This window comes from Macrosteles quadrilineatus, unplaced genomic scaffold (assembly GCF_028750875.1).
Source record: "Macrosteles quadrilineatus isolate MER2022 unplaced genomic scaffold, UCM_ALF_1.0 Scaffold_1__1_contigs__length_201487025, whole genome shotgun sequence".
Classification (NCBI taxonomy): Eukaryota; Metazoa; Arthropoda; class Insecta; order Hemiptera; family Cicadellidae; genus Macrosteles; species Macrosteles quadrilineatus.
Window position 1 is genome coordinate 61,585,014 of NW_026542594.1, and position 20,338 is coordinate 61,605,351.

Here is a 20,338-nt window from a genome sequence, read left to right on the forward strand (position 1 = left end):
GCAAATATGCGACATTACAAAAGGTTATAAAAAATACAAAAAACAAGAATACATTATTTACAAACACGATTGTAGCACATTACAATATAAATGATCACTGTTTTACAGGTTTTCACCCGTGGTCTGTGTGTACTGTTAACCAAGTGACAGCCGGTCTATGTGTAAGATGTAAATGTATACCTCAGTCTGTGGCAATGACCGCGGCGAACGTGTTAATTTGAATCTAAAACATATAAAAAAAACCTGAACAATACTACTGATGTTATTGATTTGTAATCATAGAAATACTTTATGAAAAATTATTTTTATGTTGGTTGTTCACCTTGTGTTTGCTTGAAACTCGTTCGATTTGAAAAACTAATAGCATTGACTATTGGATACTGAAGTTGTATTGATAGTCAAAGCCAATAGCTTAAATGAAAGCCGGTATTTCACTGAAGGTTCTTAGACCAAAATGTATAGGATTATAGAATTATATAACTGGTGAAATACATCTTTCTTAAATTAGAAGAGATTCAAGATGACTTATCTCCTCTTTTAGTTTAATTTTACATTCAGAGAGCTGTTTGTTGTATAGAAGATTACTTTCAAGATGTTTTATTCAGTTTACGACATTGTTTAGCTTACTTTAATTTATTAAAGTAAGAATTCAAATTTGAGAGCTCAATCATGAAAATCAGTCAGGTAGAAGAGCCAAAGAAACTCGGAAAGAAAAACGAAATTAACTCCCATAAGAAATACATGGGGAGCAAATGTCGTTGATGTATATGCCGAGTGGGATTATAGATAAATATATGCCAATGCTTTATGGAAAATCTGTGCATGCATATCTTCAATTTGAGACCTTTAACAAGTACACTAGGTTTGCTGCAACAGGGAGGATAATTTTTTTTTTTTTTTTTTTTTGTAAAATGTTAATAGTTAAGTATGAAATAATGTGATCAAAATATGGTCATAAACAAGCAAACAACAACTGTTTACTTATTCTCCATAAAATAACGTGAACATTTTAAATTTACATTTTTTTAAATTTTCTCTGTAACCATTAGGCACATAATAACGCTTCAATATACTAAATTATTTGTTTTTTAAGCTCTACAAAATCGTTTGGAAAGAAATTGCAAATTTTATGTTTTTAGGGTCAAAAATGAGAAAAACCAATTTTTACCACATAAAACCCCCAAAAACCCCCATTCACATGGTCCGATCATGCTGGTTCACAAACTCTTTCAAATAAATGTAGGTGTACACGTTTATACCAAATTTCATCAAAATAGGATCATTTTTGCTCGAGTTATCGTGCTAACGGACACACACACACATATATATATGAATTTTAACGGTTGTGTTTTTGGCCTCTAGGGACCTCAAAACTAAAAAGAAAATCGGTCCCGGGTCCAGGTCTTACCATTGAGTACTATGGTAATAGTTTATTCCCTATATGGGAAATTCGCTAAAAAGGGCTTCGACCATCACAACACCAGACATGCATCAGACTTCACCCTTCCATAAGCTACCTATCACTTGCTGAAATAAAACATCCTATAAAGGAGCTAAACAACTTAAGAATTCAACTACCGGTACCTTCAAGAAAAACTTTAACTGGCTGCTGAAAAGACCCTTCTACACTGAAAAGGAATCCATCCAAACATGACTTAAAAATATGATCTGTTCTTATAATCAACTAACCACCTGTAAATACCATATGACACTGTACTCTTTACATTGAACATGCAAATAAAGTATACTGTCTATTGTCTACACAATTAAATTTCCACATGCCCACATGCCCCGCACCCCTCTTTTGAACAAGCTGTATTTTGACCTGAGTACAACTGGTACCCCAAGGACAACAATTGGGGGCAGCTTATTGATTATTAAGGCTTTATCCTGGAAGGTATGTACCTCATACAAATTATTAGAATAATATGCAGTGGGTACAGTACTTACAGTTTGAAACAACAATTTTCTATCTTCATTTTTTGCCACATGACATACAGTTCCAGCAACTGAATAGCCTGAATCTTTAAGTTTCTTAGTAGCCTCGTTTACATTCTTTTCTTTACGACTGCTAACAACAACACTAGCTCCTTCAGCTCCCAAGCGTTTAGCAATAGCGAAACCAATTCTGTAATCAACAAGTGTAGGCTAATGTAAGTAGTTTTAGGTGTCAACTTTCTTGGGATGAAATTTAGATTTTTCAAGGCATTTATTAAGTTATTAGGACTGAAAGTTTGAACTGAATGTAAAACAAACACATTAACTTAAGTAGGGCTACGATAAAGAGATTTCAATGAACAAGGTGTATACGGTAAGTAAAAGGTTAAATTATTTTAGCCACTGATTTATTGAAGTTTGTAGAAGAGTAGAATGTCGACCAGGGTTAGAAGGAGTCAGTACAAGATGTAACTTCAGCCTGAAGGCGGTGTAAAAAATCCAAGCAAACAATTGTTTATAAGTTTAACTATATCGTAATATCAATCCAAAACAAGCTTATCAGTTTATTTTGAATTTTATCAATCTATGACTAAGTTAACTTAATCCACTTTTATCATATCAAAGGCCTTTAATGTTTTCATGTAACATAACTTAGGCTAACTTTTAAGTCAAGTTTACATATTTTATGTAGGCTAGGAAAACAAAAATAAAAAGAAAACTGACCTAAGTTAACCTAGCTTAATCCAACTAGGTTAACTCCTAATTGATTAAATAGTAATGACAATAATAAATCACAATTAGGTCTAACCTTTCTGGGAATTCTTAATTAATTTGTTAGGCCCAACATAAAATCCAATCAATAACTCTTGTATCTAGGCTAAGTATTGATGGGTTTCCCCGTGCGGTACCGGGTTAGAATAGGACTGCAGCCTCCCTCAGCTTGTCGTAAAAGGCGACTAACAGGGGGTGAGAGATCCTTCTCTTTATGCTCCCAACTTTCTCTGAGGCCAAGTTTGCTTCTTACCTTTGGCTTGTACCTCGAAATCATTCATCTTTCCTTTTTACACTTCTTCTTTTCAACCCCGGTTTGGGTGTTTTCCTTTCTTCTTTTTCGACCGGCGTGCGCTATTGAGCCTTGGGAGTGCCTTTCTGTGCAAAAGGGCTGTTTTGTGCCTCGCACTGCCGATGGGACCTCTCTGGTGTGTCGTCAGGAACCAGCCCCTTCGGGCCCTAGTCAGGTAGTGCGGCATGGGTGCAGAGGTCGGGCTCTGCACTGCCACGGGCTACCCCTGGTACGTCAGGATTCTCGGTACTAGGCAAACGGGACCGGGCCCCAGGGAACTGGGGTAGGGGCTACGTCGCCGAGGGTATACCCGTTCCTGGATATTCCAGCCGTCCCTTGCCGTACGATGCGCTGGCAAACATTTTTATGGCTATTTCAACCTCAGGTAGCATGGAGGGCTTGCTTGGCAAGCAGTCAGAGGAGAAGGCGTTTAAGAGGGGAGGGTGTGTTTCAAGGTCACCCCCTCTGACGGTAGAAAATATATCGTTGGCACCTTCGCTGGTAAAGGGAGCGACTGTCTCCCCTCCATCGGTGCCAGCATTCAAGTCTGGTGAAGGGCTGTTGGAGGAACACCTTACAACAACGTTGCAGTCGGAGAGCTCAGGGATGGTGCTTCTGCGTCAGAAATACCTTGACGCAGAGAGTAGCATCGAAACCCGGCTTCGAGACATGGAGGAGACCATTAAAGCTATGCTGGACACCTTTCGGACCCAGAAAGCTGTTAACCAAGTGGTCAAAAATGGCATGGCCAAGCTAGAAGATGACCTTGGATTCGTTTTTGCCTGCCGGTTGGTAAGCAAGGCGGCCATGGAGAAGACTGCGGAGAAGGTAGTGTCTATGCCCGACGACAGGGCGTTGCCTTCCAAGAAACGCAGAAGGCCATCCACTACGGAAAGCCCTCCAAAAAAGGAAGAGGCTGTGCAGACCACAAGAGCTAAAATTAAGGCTAAGGCTACCCAGACAGACCTTTTGTCTGCCGGGCCCAGGTCTTCCCCTGATGTAGCTGCTTTCCCAACAAAGCGTCTGCAACCTCAGCAACCCCTGACCCCTCTTAGGGGAAGCTCCCGTAAGGGATCAGTCGTTGGGACACCATCTGGGGCTGCATGGGAAAAGCGTCTTACCCGAAAGGAGAAGAGGCAGCAGAGGCGGGCGGAGGTCACCTCCAAGAAAAATGTGGCGGTAAAGGAGCAACTAACAAACGTTGCCCAAATTAGGCCCGGTTTGGCCCCCGCTCTTAAAAGGTCGCGGCCAAAAAAGCCCAGGACGGAGGCAATCTTGGTTAAGCCCTCAGGGGGGAGATCATTCGCTGAAGTCTTGGGTATAATAAAGGCTAAAGCTAAGCCGGAGCAGTTCGATACGGTTGTGCGGTCGATTAGGCAAACCCGGGGCGGGGACGTCCTCCTTGAACTGGCTAAGTCAAAGGACAAATCCGCTTTTGCTGCTGAACTAAAGGCAGCCGTGGAAGGCCAGGGCACCGTCCGTGCACTCGAGCCTAAAACGTCAGTTGAGGTTCGGGACATAGATGGTGTGTCGACAGAGAGTGAGGTGGTTGAGGCCTTAACCCTCCAAGTGTCCATAGTTTAGGCCTTAATGTCCACCTATTTTTGGCGCATTTGCAAGGTTTTATTAAAACGGATCTGAGAAGCTTAAAACAATGTTAATTCTAATGTTCTATACACCATTTTGTTTGGAAAATCGTGGGCTTCAATATCATACATAAAACATAAGGATTTTATTTGTTTCAAAAAAATTTTTTAGGTAAAAAAAAAGATTATTTTGGAAAAATTGAAAAAAAAATAAGTTTGCGCTCAATGAAATTGTATAAATTATAGGCCTATAAATATTTGAAAATAGCCACTTTGTTCTAAATTTTATGAGGATTACAAATATATAATAATATAAGGAAGTAGATTTGCAAATAAATAAGTTATGGGCAAAAAACAGATTTCAGTACATAGCGTTTAGCTAAGAATGCATAGCCTAACCATAGCTAGGAATCTGGCTGATAATTTACATCAATATCACTACCTACTTCTTCAGGATCATCAACCAGCACTTCAAAACCACTTAAATCTTCTTATAATGCACCACGTATATCACTACTTTTGATTTTTAACACTAAAACAATGATAAACGTAATAAAACACATCAGTCATCGGTCCAAGGGTAACCTAGCTGTTTACAAATACACGCACGTCAGCTGTCTGCTACAATTACGATCGGCTCGGAGAACATACAGCGCTGAGACAGACCTCTGGAGAAAGCTTAGAATATAACGGAAAGAACGATACCTAACTCGATCCAGTTCAATCCGATTCAGTCAGTCATAGAGCCTTCGCCGTAAACGATGTCTGCGTGTCGAAAAATCTACAAGCAACACTACCTACACAAAGTGTGCTGCTTGTCGAATTTTCGTCAAGTAACACTGGGAGGGTTAAAGGAAGCAGTCCCCGAGCTTGCCGGAACATCGGCTGTTCTCACAAAAGCAAATAGAAACCAGCAGCGGATGGCGGTCGCCGAAATGGCAGACGCACACGCTAGTAAGGTGTTGGCACTCCAGCATTTGAGGGTCGGTTGGGTCAACTGCAGGCTCAGACGGAGGGTGGAAATAACCAGGTGTTTTAGGTGCCTCGGTTTCGGTCATTCCTCCCGAAATTGCAAGGGGCCCGACCGAGGCAAGCACTGCGTCCGGTGCGGAGGGGTGGGTCACGCTCGTAGGGACTGCCAAGTCGAATCTTGCTTTCTTTGTAAGGAAAATGGGCTCGTGGACAAAAACACCAAACATATAGCTGGGTCTGGGCAGTGCAGCGCTTTTAAAGCTGCGCTCCAGCAAGCAAAAGCCCACCCACGAAAATAAGAATACTCCAATGTAATCTTGGGCGATCCAGGACAGCTGACGCGCTTCTCAGTCAGCTTGCCCTCGAACACGGTGTCGACGCGCTCTTGGTCAGCGAGTAGTACCAGTACCGGAATAGGGTCCCACCCTCTTGGTTCCCCGATAGTCTTGGTACTGCTGCTTTCTGGGTGCCTAATACAGCTCAAGTGCAAGTGCAGGGTCATGGAAAGGGCCGTAGATTTGTTTGGGTTCGGTGCAAGGATGTCACCTACTACAGTGTCTACCTTACCCCTAACGAGGCTATCCATGACTTCCGCGAGAAGATAGACCACTTGGAAGAGAGCATGCACGACACCACTGGGCATGTAGTCGAGGCTGGTGATTTCAATGCTAGGGCCGTTGAGTGGGGACTGACCCTCACTAATTCCCGGGGGAAGTACATCCTGGACTTTGCTGCCAGGGCCGGACTCGTTGTAATCAACGAGGGCAACACGCCAACGTTCCGGCGACCCGGGATGAGGGGAACGATCCCAGACATAACCCTCGCATCTGAGTCTCTTCTGCCAAGGATCACAGCCTGGAGAGTCTTGGAGGATTATACGGCCAGCGACTATCAATACATTATTTTCGATGTCTTAGATCGCCTCCCGAGACAAGTTGCTGCATCTCGGGAAGTGCCCGTTCGGTGGAACACCAAAAAACCTGGACGTGGCTAAATTCACCGAGGCCATCCTGCGGGGAGTGCCAGCGGTGCCTGCCACACCTGGCATGGCTCATGCAGAGGCTATAGTTACATCGATGATGGGGCTGATTGCCTCGGCTTGTGATGAGTCAATTCCCCGCAAGAGACTCCGTTGCGATAGGAGACCCGTATACTGGTGGACTGCAGAGATCGCGGATTTGCGCCGAGCTGCTTTGAGAGCTAGACGACTCGCTACTAGGGCCAGGGCACCCTTGGATAGACGCCGTAAGCTGGAGAGCTATAAGGTGGCAAGGAAGTCTCTCCGCCGGGCCATCAACCGGAGCAAACACAATTGCTGGAAAACACTAAGGGATGATGTCGATTCCGACCCGTGGGGCCTGGGTTACAAACTAGTAACCCAAAAACTCACAACTCGCTCTCCACCTTCCGTCATGGAGGGGGCCGCTATGGAGAGGGTTGTCAAATCCCTTTTTCCGGATCATATTCTGCGCCCACTGCGTGAGTTTGAGATGATGGACGATGTCCCACTCTTCACTCATGAGGAGCTGGACTTAGGCCTGGATAAAATATTACAGTTTTAAACACGGTATCGAATAAATAATTGGCTAGGCCTACTTGGGTAGCATCCAAATTTCAAATTTGGCAAATTAGATTTTGAGGATTGTCATTTAAATTGTTAACTAAAAACTAAACTAGGCTAACTAGGTTAAATAGGACTAGTTTTTCTTACTACATGTTTAAATCGTAAACTAACTTAAATAACCAGTTTCAGTTAAATCGTTAAGTGGTTAAGCTATTAATTTAAGCCTTGTATACTAACCCATCAGTAGATGCAGTGACAATTGCAACTTTTCCTTTCAGCCTTGAAATAGGAGCAGTACTGTATTTATTACTCATACTGGACAATTTAGTTCCCGAATTTCTCAATGTAAAGAGGTGGGTTTGGTAAACACTACTAAACATTTTACTGCGGGCAGTGGGAGTGCGGCAGCTAAAGCTTAGACGGTTTAAGTAAGAGGAAAGTTGTATAGAGTTCGAGTTGTGTTGTGGTGAGTAGGTGAGTTCTGTTCTGTCTGAGTAGTGAGTTGTTTTGTTTGTGATTTTGTTGATTGTAGCCTAAGAAGATGTGCCTTTGCCTTGATTTTTGTTTTGTTTACGGGTTTTTTTCTGCTGGCTGCTGGCTGATTTGACATTTGAGTTCCTCGTTCCTCTTCTCTTCGCTAAGGGGTCGTGACATGTCATATCAGCTGTGGGTGGGATCTCATTGATCTCATACCTTATAATAGCATAGCTTATAATTGATAATTTGTACCATAGCTTATAATCTTGAAAATGTGGCATAGGATCAGTTATAAGCTATGCCATACCGCCATACTTACACGAAAAATTATAAACTATGTCACAATTTCTCTAACATTTTATAGTCACAAAAATGCAAATACCCCATTTATATTATTGAGCGAAGCACTTATAATTTTGTGCTTATTTTTGTATTTTAATTTATAAAGGCATTCTGCACATCCACAGGAAACTATCTTTCTAACAGTATGCGTAGATTTTCCCTGCGATGCACATAAGCTGAGAAAAAAGGTTTTAAAGCATACTAGCTGTTACCCACGGGCTTCACCCACCCCGTTTTAATTCATAAGTATTAATAAAATTATTGATTGGTTAAGTTAAACTTGAATAAACAAAACAGAATACAGAAATACAAACAAATAATTACACCTGATTTTAATAAGGAAATACATTGAAAGAATAACATACAAATAAAGACAGCTGAGGTTTTTTTTAACATTATGTATAAGGAAAGTTCCCTTTGGAAAGAAATTACGACCTTAAAGGGTGATTTATGAAATAATGGATAGTTTTGCGCAAGGTTTTTCTCGTCATGACGAACATTTTAAGTTTATGGTTTATGGGGGTGTGACTTGTAGTTTTCTCAAAAGTTCATGGGTACTTTTGGCTTTATATATAGATTTCTGCTTGCCTATCTATATAAATAAAATTAGAGTTTTGTCTGTACATTGCTCAGAATTATATATTTTTAGGTTAATTTTACGTCTTATACATTAAATAAGCAGAAACGAGTCTTCTGTCTGTCTGTCTGTCTGTCTGTCTGTCTTTCCCTTTGTCTGTAACACTCAAGATGGCATTTTACGCAATCTTCTCCTGGAAAACGAGAGTACCTATCAAGATCCAAGTCATTTTAATGTATTCACTGGATTGGCGAGATTGTCTTTAGCCATTAAAATATGGCCTCACTACTTTGTAAATAATATTACAAACGTTCAAAAATGCAGTTTTGTGCGATTTATGTCAAGTTTTCGTCCAATTTTTATTGCATAATCATCTATGAAATAACGAACAGCTGTTCGGATCAAGATTATTTTTCCTAGCTGTCACTGATATGTTTACAAATGTTGTTTACAAATACCGCAACCTTTTTCAATCACGTTTTGAATCTAAATCCCAACCAAGTGAGAAGTGATATTAAAAACGTTTTTCTTACATAACGGATTTAATTAATCGAAAATGCAATAATATAGTGTAATAGTGTAACCGTAAATGAAATTAAATAACTATGCATCATCCAGTTCAGGAACCAGAGATTCTTTGTGTATAAATTGTTCTTGAGTTTTGATAACCAGAAAGAAGACCTTGAATCAGTGTTGTATACGGCTGGGAAACTTCAATTTAATAATGATCGTCGCCAATAGCTTAGAAACATGGTTTCCACTCATTGACGGCGCTTCAATGGTGGTTGTGTAAAGTGTAAAGTAAAAAATCACAACTGCAGTGGGTGATTGTAACAGAGGTTTACGGATGATGCTAAGCTCGCTTTTCTAATGTGTTATTTTCTGTTCCTACCATTGACTATACATATATAGTCAATACCCAGACAGCACACTTTATCCCAGGGACATCCCATAGTAGTCCCATATGTCCTGAGAATGTCTCGGGATATGTGCGCTATCCTCAGGATATCCCGCAAAATCCCGGGACGAGTACGAAATCCACAGGATATCCTACAATATACCGTAATGTCCCGGGATTTGTAAGTTAACCTCAGGATATCCTGTAAAGTCCCGGGATATGTACGAATGCCATAGGATATCCCAGAATGTCCCATGACATCCCGGGACATGTAAAAAATCCACTGGATATCCTGTAATGTCCCGTAATGTCCCGGTAACAAACTGAAGAAAAAAATACTACCACTGATGAAATGTACAGTATATCTAAATTTAAATGTTCAACAAGGCCAATATATAATAATTTGTTTTTTTCACTAGTGCTTTCAGAAACTTGGTTTCCATCTTCAGGCTGTGTTTACACTAGTACAGAAAGTAAATATTTACTTAATAAATTAATTTTAAACAAAGTTAAAACAGATGATTTAAAGGATATTGGAAAAATAAAAAATAATATTAGAAAAATTAATCTTTTGAATTTTGGATATGTTACAGTGTTGTTCTTGATGTAATTATTTTCAGTAATTCCGAATTTATAATTGGGCCGTCTTCATTATTTAACAAATAATTTTGGTCTGTTTTTTTTTCTAAAAATAAGATTCCCACGCATTAAGATGTTGAGGTTTTATAATTTATTTTAAAAGTTTAAGGTTTCCCAGATTGAAAATATGTCTTGTTAATACTATGGCTAGCAAGGGTTGACTTTACTTTACTGACATATTACTACCACTGAGTTCAGGAAAACTATAGAGTTCTATCATAGTTGTGTGAAATGTGAATTTAATTCTAACTTTAAATTAATAAAACAACAAAAAACTAATTTTAATCATATAACAATCAATTATTACAGTGCTAATTTAATGGTGATTAAATAATCTATATTCAAATACCAGTATCCTCTCCAACTACCAGAAAAACAATTCAACTACTTGAGGCCTAAACAGATTGACAGAATCATATATAGCCTATACTGTAGTATCAAAAATATTTTAAGTATTGCGACCATTGCAACTGTCGGCTACTCTTTAACAACTTGAAAACACCCATAATCAACAAGCGCAGACAGCTCAGGAGGTAAGGTAAGAGGCTCACAAGGCGAAGGTACCAGGTTCGAAACCCGTCTGGGCCAAAAACTTTTTTCTCGTTTTTTTCTTCAAAATTTGTGTTTATTAACTATTTAATCAATTTACTAAACTTATAATTAAGCTTTTCATACTAAATCTATATTATTTTGTGTTTTTTATGTTCAGGCCCAGACCACACTTTATCCCAGGGACATCCCATAGTAGTCCCATATGTCCTGAGAATGTCCTGAGGACTACCCTGGGATGACCTCGGATGTCCCACGGATATGCGTGTGAGCTTATCCGTAGGACATCCCCGGGCGGGGACATTACGCATTCCTGTGGATATCCTGTGATATCCCAAGTTGACCATAGGACCACTATGGGATATCTTGCATATCCTGTCGCAATATCCGTGGGATGTCCTGAGGAGAAAGTGTGCTGTCTGGGTAGTACCTACTCACCGTGTGATGCAATCGCTGGACCATACAGCCAATAGGCCCATAGCCCATCTCTTGGGTACGTACGTACGCCTACCCAATTATTCATAACAACCTTTTCCACGACGATCCGGTACTTTTCCCTAGAATACACGGCCTACTTAAGAAATAAAATTACAAACGTCCAAAAACCCAACGTTGTGTGATTTTTGTCACATTTCCTTCTAATGTTAATAGATAGCCTTTACCAATCATTGTTTAGAGGATACGTAATCTATTAAATAACAAAAAGTTGTTTGTATGAGGTTGTTTTTTTTTTTCAAACTGACACCGATAAATTACATTAAAAGTTGTTTACAAATAAAGCAATTAATGGGAAATAACTTTGATTGCCGTTTTAAAACGTTTTACGAGACAATCCAAAACTAAGAGATCAATAACCTCGGGACTCGATTAAGTCATATAATTGGTCTGCTGTAGGCCTACTATAGTTTTCAACTGTGAACGTTGGTTTTTGGTACCGGTTCTATTCCTTAGAACCGTTGGTACTGTTGGTAGCAGCAAGAATCATTTTTAAGTTCCAACACATCACTGTACTTTACAAATTAGTTATCGTTGGTGTTGCACCTTATTTATTATTACAGGCGTATTCAATTTAATTGATGTCTTAACTGTACAATTTTTGCTTTTTCTTTCTTGATTCCAAAATGTTAGTTTATGCTAAGAAAACGATAAAACTTAACGCATTTTAGTAAAACATTCATTCAGCAAACCATCATGAACTGTTTAAACGCTTTACGTTGTTTATGTATCAATAGTTCGTGGCCTATTTTGGTAATTTGTATTATAAATTACCAATCTAAATCGTATATAGTACTTCATTTCATATTATAGTAAGCCGTCATTTCGGGTCATCATCGGTCCAAGCAAATATAAATTGTTATGATGAAATTTGATGACATTAACAAAGATTTCAGATACTAATTGTATAAGTACTTTGTTATGCTTAAAACGTAGCAAATTCCCTAATTAAGTTCTGTATTTTTGTGTGTATGTCTGTTGGTAACGCATTAATCTTCTTATTTCTCAGTGTTTCACGGAAAGGACAAAAGCACCTTTATAATAAAAATGTCAACCCGAATAAAGTGTTAAATTGTGAGGTTGAGGTAGTACCTTAAATACTTTTAATCATTGTGGAAGGTAACTTTCAATTATAGGCCTACATTAGGGCTATGCCTCATAGATCTATAAAGCATTTTTTAGTTTAATCATTGGATTTAACATATGGACCAACACGACCCAGACTAAATTTAATTTAAAAGCATTTGTTTTGGCTTGAAACTGTCAGATACTGTATTTGCGAAGGTTTATTTATAGTTCTGCCAGCATATCTGAAAATATGCAAACCCAACTTCTGTTCTTAATAATAAGGTTTCAACTGACTACAATAAGATCCCCGTGCGTAGAACGGGCACACAGCTAGTTATAGATTCACTTAGATCAAGCATCTGCAGTTGTTCGCATTTCACGGATTGTGGCCCATTCTGTAAGTAACAGCTGTGTTTACGTCGTATACATAAAGTTGGGCATACTTTGGTTCAATGTTAGAGGGTATTAACGGTCCAATCAGATAGTAGTATGTTTTCTGTGCCGATGGTAAAAGGAGTCCGAGTACTTAAAGTTATATAGACTAACTGAATGATGTCGATTCATTTTGACACATCGTTTTTAAAAATCCATCCATTATTAACGGAGGAGTGGTGTTTCGTAGAAATCACCTTCACGTATTATACAGTATATAAGGAGTACCATAAGATATTTTTATTAACATTTGATATTATTACACACCAAGTTTAACATGGAGGATTCGAAATGTTTAATGTCAAACTTTGTCTCAACTAATTTGAGAGAACGGCTTGATAAATAAAGGCATGTTTATTTATTATTTGTTTTATTAATTAGTTTGAAATAAATATAAGTAGGGAAACTTCTTTTTTTTTAGCAGTAGCAAAGCTCTGCCAAAACAATTACATATAAAAACCGATGTTCATAGTTTGGTTTACTGATATCAATATTTAAATGAAGGATGATAGCATTACTAAGTGACAAATTATCAGTTCACTGAGAGATTATGTGAACACGAGACATCTTCTATATAAATAAAATTAGAGTTTTGTCTGTACATTATTTCTTAGTACGATCTAGGACTTGCCTGAAATATTGTGTTCAACTATTACGGGCTAGAACTAGCGTAAGATGTGTTGGTGGGATAGAAAAAAGGTAGAAAAATTACAGGGTCACGTGACTTTCTCTCAGTAACACTCTTAAATTGTATTTTAGCTTTTATTATGGTTTAAAACGCAATACCATAGATCCAAAATGTTATAACACACATATTTTTCCTTTGTTCAGTTGAATTAGTGATTAGGGTAGAGGCAGCGTAAAGAAAATGAGCAAAATACAGGGCAGATAGTGGCGTACACAGGGTAGTATTTAAAGGCTAAAAATAGATCGTTTAAGGAGTTTTCTTATCGAATAAATTCCTACTGTGTGTATTGATGTCATTAGCATTGTTTTTCAAACGTGCTATTATCTCACGTCAAAAATGTGCTAGTATAATTAACGACTAGTGTACATGTTGCTCTAAATCAAGCAATTGCAAAGAAGTAAAGTAGTTATTTAAAAACAATTATTAACTTATTTAAAAACGAATAAAAGTAATAATTTCCGATGAGTTTAAAAGACTAAACTCATAGATGGAACGTACCTAACATTTCCATATAATAGCCTAAACATTTCTTGTAAATATTTTACCATTTTTCAAAAGCTGATCTGGTTTTTAGTGTATTCTACAAATATTTCCCACTTATAGCCACATTAGGTAGTCCATGTTGATCTTCGTCAATGATAACGTAGTCAGCATGGTACTACCCATTGTCACCAGTACAAATTTCAGTATTTTTTTTATAGAGATACAATTTTGTTTACAATAGGTACTTAAGAACTGCCTGATTTTCTGCATAACCTCTCTGTCACAATTTTATTTGCCTCAATTGGCATTAATTTGGCTAGTTACTGTTACAACGTAAGTTATATTTACCTGAAAATATGCAGAATTGTAAGGCCTACTGTTGTTCAGATGGGTTTTTTTTTCCCTTGAATGTGAATAATGCGAATCCTTCAATGCAAGTTTTAATAAGGTTTCTTGGATGTAGTCATATTATTTTAAAATCACTTGACTTTTATGAAAACATATATAATGTCCTTGCCGTACCAGTTTAATTCAGCCTTAGAGGGGTTTCCTTTGCAAATCATCATAAAGTTAAGTCCGTGTTTCCAACAAAATAGTAGCACTTCCGATAACATCCTTGTTCATTGTTTGTGGGATAATCTTCATATTGTAGGTGTTCTTCTTTTATATAGGATGATAACGATAATATTTTTAAAAAATCTCGATTTCTGCTACTTGGTGGCGTTCTATGACTTTCCTATGTTTCCTTGGAAAGCAATTACGACCTTTAAGGGCAGTTTATGAAATAATGGATAGTTTTGCGCTAGTTTTATCGTCATGACGAACATTTTAAGTATATGGTTTATGGGGGTATGACTTGTAGTTTTCACAAAAGTTCATGTGTACTTTGGGCTTTATATTGATAAACTAGTGGCTTGTAGGGACATAAGTCCCTAAAAAGCTCAAATGTAAAACAAACTATTGTAATATTTAAACAAACTCAGAATAAAATTATCTATGTGTCAGAATCGATACAGTGCTACAATACTACATGTACTCATATTAGTACCCTGGCCCAGTTATTATTTCTAATATTATAGCTCTACTCCTTTTGTAAAGGCACAACTGAATTAGTGTAAAGGCTGCCCTATAAGTTATAGTTGATAGTTATAGTTGATTATAGTTTCGTTTCTGATCAACATAAAATATAAACTTCTCTCTGTGTCAGCTTATGTGGTGGTATTCCTCCTAAAGCTGTGGTTGATTTTATACACTCTTTAAAATAGGCCAATTTAAACGTTCAATGGGTTCATAGTTTGTTAAGACCATAGTAAAGTATTTATTTGCTAATCCGTTATAATTTTTAAGTTAATAACACAGCGCTGTCTGATGTTATGATGCAATGTACAGATAGCCGACAGCTAAGCCATATCAGCTATAGTCATGTTAATAGTATATTATTTTTCATTCAATGGATGTAAATTTTGTTTGAAAACATTTTACCGTTTATATTATTTATTTAGCCTACAGTTAAAAAAGCGAATCATCGACTGATTACTTGCCATTGGTTAGGGTTCCATTATCATGTTAATGAAACCAATCAAGAAAACAAATTCATCAGCATTAATATAGGTACATATTTTTGGTTAGTGAAACATAAAGAATCGGAAACTACCTCCAGGGTTTACTGTTATAGATTCTATCTTTACTATCTATATAGATTGTATATATATACAATGCATGTTGGGCTATATTATTTTAACCTTTTTTCCTTGGAGCAACAGACAGTAGATACCTGGTTAAAATCTACTCCAAACAATTTTATTTTTCCGCCCATTGGAATTTGTTATAGTAATTAATGAAAGGAATATATGTATTGCCTGTACAAACCTTTTTCAAATTTTATTCCCAGGTTATTCTCTAGAGTAACTGTTAAGGTTATTCCACTCGATAAAATCATAGATTAAACACTACAATTACGTGTCAAATTAAATGTTATGAAATTTAAAACAAAAGTTTTGAATAAATTTTCAACATATGTTTTGAAATAAAAACAAAACAGAAGTTTTCTAACTAATCTTGCATCGTTGATTATTTAGTCAATGGGGCTATTTCATGTTAAACATTCCTTCAGCACAACAATAACCTACTAATGTGAAGAAATGTAATCAAAGTAAAATAATTTTGTAAACTTCGTGAACATATGTTTAAAGAAACCAAATCTTAAATGTTTCAGCCATTCTACTTCCATTTACTTTGATTTTAACCATCTCCCACGATTCTACTAAATTTCATGCGCTTGGCTAATTTACATACAAATACACAAATTTGCAAATTGCACAGTAAAATTAATTTCAACATTCTAAGACATAACGACAAAAGTCTCAATTGTAGGTAACGTCATCCCTGGTTTTATATAGTATACAGTACATTGCAGAATTTACTGGCAAATGAGTTAAATCCAAATGTAATATTGCTTACTGGCTTAAATGAATCACGATAAGCTGTATTGAGGTAAACAAAAATCAACAGACAAATGGCTTCTAATGCTATTCTTATGGAGAACATTTTACGTTATATTATTGACTAAGTCAAAGGTTTTATCAAATTTTGTGTTAAAATTTGGGGAATTTCACTATTTTTCCGGGATCGAGACCTTTAATTTGAACCCTCTCCCGTCGTTCTACGACTACCCAGTCGCCCACAATTTTGACGCAAAGAATCGGCTTTCGTAATTAATATATAGATAGATATTTAATTTCCACAAAATCAGTTAATGTAACCAATGCGTTTCGTTGAATTGAAAAACAAAGAACACAATTAAATTAAACAGCTGATGTAAACAATATTATGTTCTTCGAAAGGATAACATGGGAACTTAAAAAGCCACTGTGGCAGAGGCCAAGGGACTTTTTCAAAAAATTAGGCCAGTTTGCAAATCTACGCAACACGCTCTTTCCAATGAGACGTCAGTGGATAAAATCGGTTAAGAAATGGTGGAGGATTCAACCGACAAACTTAGTGTTCGCGTATTAATTATATAGATTTCATATGTGCATGAAATGTTGGTGTGAAACCAACTTGTATAACTTTAAGCTAAATGGTTTAAGTTACCTGGCTTCGTCAAGTGATCCTTCTTCAGTATTACACTACTATAGTTTCGGACTTGAAAATAAGTCCATCTTCAGAAAACGTCAATAGGTCATCTAACCAAATTGGACTTCCAGAGGCTACCTCACCATGTATACCTTTGAAGTAGAGGCTATATTTATTCCCAAAAGGTATCAAACGCCAGCTCCTGATCAAATCTTTTCTATCACTTTAAAGTTTGTTTCGTGTTTTTAGTCTTCACGTACAGAGACTTAAATCTTTGTATTAAATTGTTAGCAATCATAAATCGTGGACAGAATCCTCCACAAAAGATAAATACAATATAGTTCAACACCCTAGAACTCCTTAAAAAAAATATGTTTTGTTAAGGCTTCGTCATAATGTTAAAAATACTCAATACAACAAATTCATTAATTTTACATATGTAAACGTTGATAGTTGTGTGCGTATTGTATTTTAATATATCTTCCGTATACATCTAGTCCTCTATATTTTCTGTGTACACAAATGCTTCTGTATACACTTTTTTTGCAACTCACAGTAACTGAGAAATATTCTAAACTGGTGAACTGTTTTTATAAATTTTTGCCATTATTTCTCAACCCGTGCTTAAAAAATTAGTGACTCGTGGATAAATCCAGATACAAATTTAATCTAAATCGGACCACAGGTTTTGTCTGTAGCTCTGTATCTGGATCATACAAGTGTGTATTATATAACCTGATATTAGTCAAAATATGTTTTATTCTATAACGTTTAATTTAATTAAACATAAAAGTCATGCTCCCTCCATTTTTAAAGTATTCAGTCCAAAAATGTAATAAATTTACTTGTGCATACATATTTATTTCGTTTTAATAAATAATTGAGGTGATGCAATACACTTATGTAGGCAGTCGCAGCAGTCGAATCCGGGCATAGCGCCTAAAGTTTCACGAACGCAAACCGCGCAACGAGTAGCTAAATGAGCCGTAGAGTAAGTGAGCCATCTAATATTTTGAAGAGGGTTCACTTACTCTACGGATCATAGTGCCAATGAACTGTAGAGTAAGTGAGCCATCTAATATTTTTCTGCAGGCTCGTATAGTATACGAGCCTATTCCTATAATTTATATTATTCATTATTTTGGCTCGTATACTATACGAGCCGATTCCTAAATTATCAAATAATTCGTAAGCTTGGCTCATAGTCACTATGATCTGTAGAGTAAGCGAACCTTCCTACTGTATTTTTAAATATAATACACGAGGCTCATAGGCACAATGATTCGTAGAGTAAGTGAACCCTCTTCATTTATTTTTTATTTTCGATAGGCTCGTATAGTATACGAGCCTGTAGTGCAAGTGACCTTCAATATTATTTAAAAAGCTCGTATAGTCTATGATCTGTAGAGTAAGTGAGCTGTCCCCATTTTATATGGTATGAAACCTTTTAAGTTTCACAACATAGACTAACCAACATAAGTAGACTTTCCATCGCAATGTAAATTTTGAAGATCGTTTTTTGTGTCTAGTTCATTATTTATTTCATATCCGGTGACACTGGTGGCTATTGTCTAGAAATTTTGTTTCTATTATTTATATTTTGTAGTTAGTTTCATGATTTGTGCATTAATGTTTGGTTATATGGCTAGAGATCTTTTTTTACCTTACAATCAGTTCTATAATTAATTGAACTCCACCTCAAAATTTCTGAAATCTACAAAAACAATGTTCCTGGTGCATTAACTTTTCATCAAGATGAAGCAACTGAGAACAGGAGACTACGTCGAAGGCTCCCTCAAGATCTATTGGATGACTGAAGCCTAAAGAAGATTAAATTATATTCTCTAAATTAAATTATGATACAGGGTGTCTCAGGTTTGGGCGAACCCACGATGTTATTATAGTTAATTTCTTATTAATTTTGTTACCACTTCTGTGTATAATGTCTACATGGAACCAGAAATAAACGCTGTAAGAAAAAAAAGTTTCATGATTTGTGCATTAATGTTTATTTATATAGCTAGAGATTTTTTTGTTTACCTTACAATCAGTTCTATAATTAATTGAACAATAAGTGAATGTAATACAACAAATTAACTTTTGAACATTAAAAATAGCTGTTAAGCACTGTCAACAACAAATCTTTCAATAAACACTTTACAAAAATTAGAATGGGAAGGTACAGAATTGATGGCCTCTTAAGTCTGTAAATTATATCCGTGTTGTTTAATAAGTTCAATGCTAAATGATTTTGATGAGATACCAATTTCGTAATACAGTATAACCTAATTAACCTATAAGTATTTCCTCAGTTACTTCGGGAAATTGGGTGTTGTTTATTGTGACAGGATTATGTTCAGATTTTGCTGTAAATTTAGAGAAGCTTGCTTGAGAGCTGTTCAGCTGTTGGATCACGATGAACAGACAAAATTGTAGTATCATCCGCAAATGTAGCAATTTCTACCACTCATTTTCTGGAAGGTCTGCTGTGTAGAGAATATACAAAAACGGCCCAAGGACACTTCCTTGAGGAATCCCAGATGCAATTGGACGTAGGTCAGTGAGGACATCTTGATATTTAATTTGGAAAATCCTGTTTTGAAGGTAGGATTTTAAATGGTATAAATTGAATGGGGTAAAAACAATTTTCACTTTATACAACAATCCAACATGCCACACCTTATCAAATGTTTGGCTAACATCCAAGAAGGCAGCTGAGCAAAACTTTATATTTTCCATACATTGACGTATCACGTCAACACCGCGGTGAACCTGTTCTATATGGTACCCAGACAGCACACTTTATCCCAGGGACATCCCATAGTAGTCCCCATATGTCCTGAGAATGTCTCGGATATGTACGCTAGCCTCAGGATATCCGCAAAATCCCGGGACGAGTACGAAATCCACAGGATATTCTACAATATACCGTAATGTCCCGGGATTTGTAAGTTAACCTCAGGATATCCTGTAAAGTCCCGGGATATGTACGAATGCCATAGGATATCCCAGAATGTCCTATGACATCCCGGGACATGTACAAAATCCACTGGATATCCTGTAATGTCCCGCGGTAACAAACTGAAGAAAAAACTACTACCACTAATGAAATGTATATATAAATTTAAATGTTCAACGAGGCCAATATATAATAATTTGTTTTATTCACTAGCGCTTTCAGAAACTAGGTTTCCATCTTCAGGCTGTTTTTACACTAGTACAAAAAGTAAATATTTACTTAATAAATTAATTTTAAACAAAGTTAAAACAGATGATTTAATGGATATTGGAAAAATAAAAAATAATATAAGAAAAATTAATCTTTTGAATTTTGGATATACAGTATAACAGTGTTGTTCTTGATGTAATTATTTTTAGTAATTCCGAGTTTATAATTGGGCCATCTTCATTATTTAACAAATAATTTTGGTCTGTTTTTTCTATAAAATAAGATTCCCACGCATTAAGATGTTGAGGTTTTATAATTTGTTT

At 36.7% G+C, this 20,338-nt stretch overlaps 1 protein-coding gene across 3 annotated transcripts in view; it reads right to left on the reverse strand.

Annotated features, from left to right (window-relative positions):
* The window catches only part of LOC128983288 (dehydrogenase/reductase SDR family member 4), a 47,267-nt gene extending 39,549 nt beyond the window's left edge, over positions 1-7,718 (reverse strand). For all 3 annotated transcript variants that reach the window (XM_054402531.1, XM_054402532.1, XM_054402530.1), the window contains exons 1-2: positions 7,361-7,718; positions 1,951-2,128 (exon numbers count right to left, since the gene is read on the reverse strand). In XM_054402531.1, the coding sequence (XP_054258506.1) occupies positions 1,951-2,128; positions 7,361-7,503 (321 nt within the window). In that variant the 5' untranslated portion in view covers positions 7,504-7,718. The remainder of the gene's footprint in view (positions 1-1,950; positions 2,129-7,360) is intronic.
* Between the last annotated feature and the right edge of the window lie 12,620 nt (positions 7,719-20,338).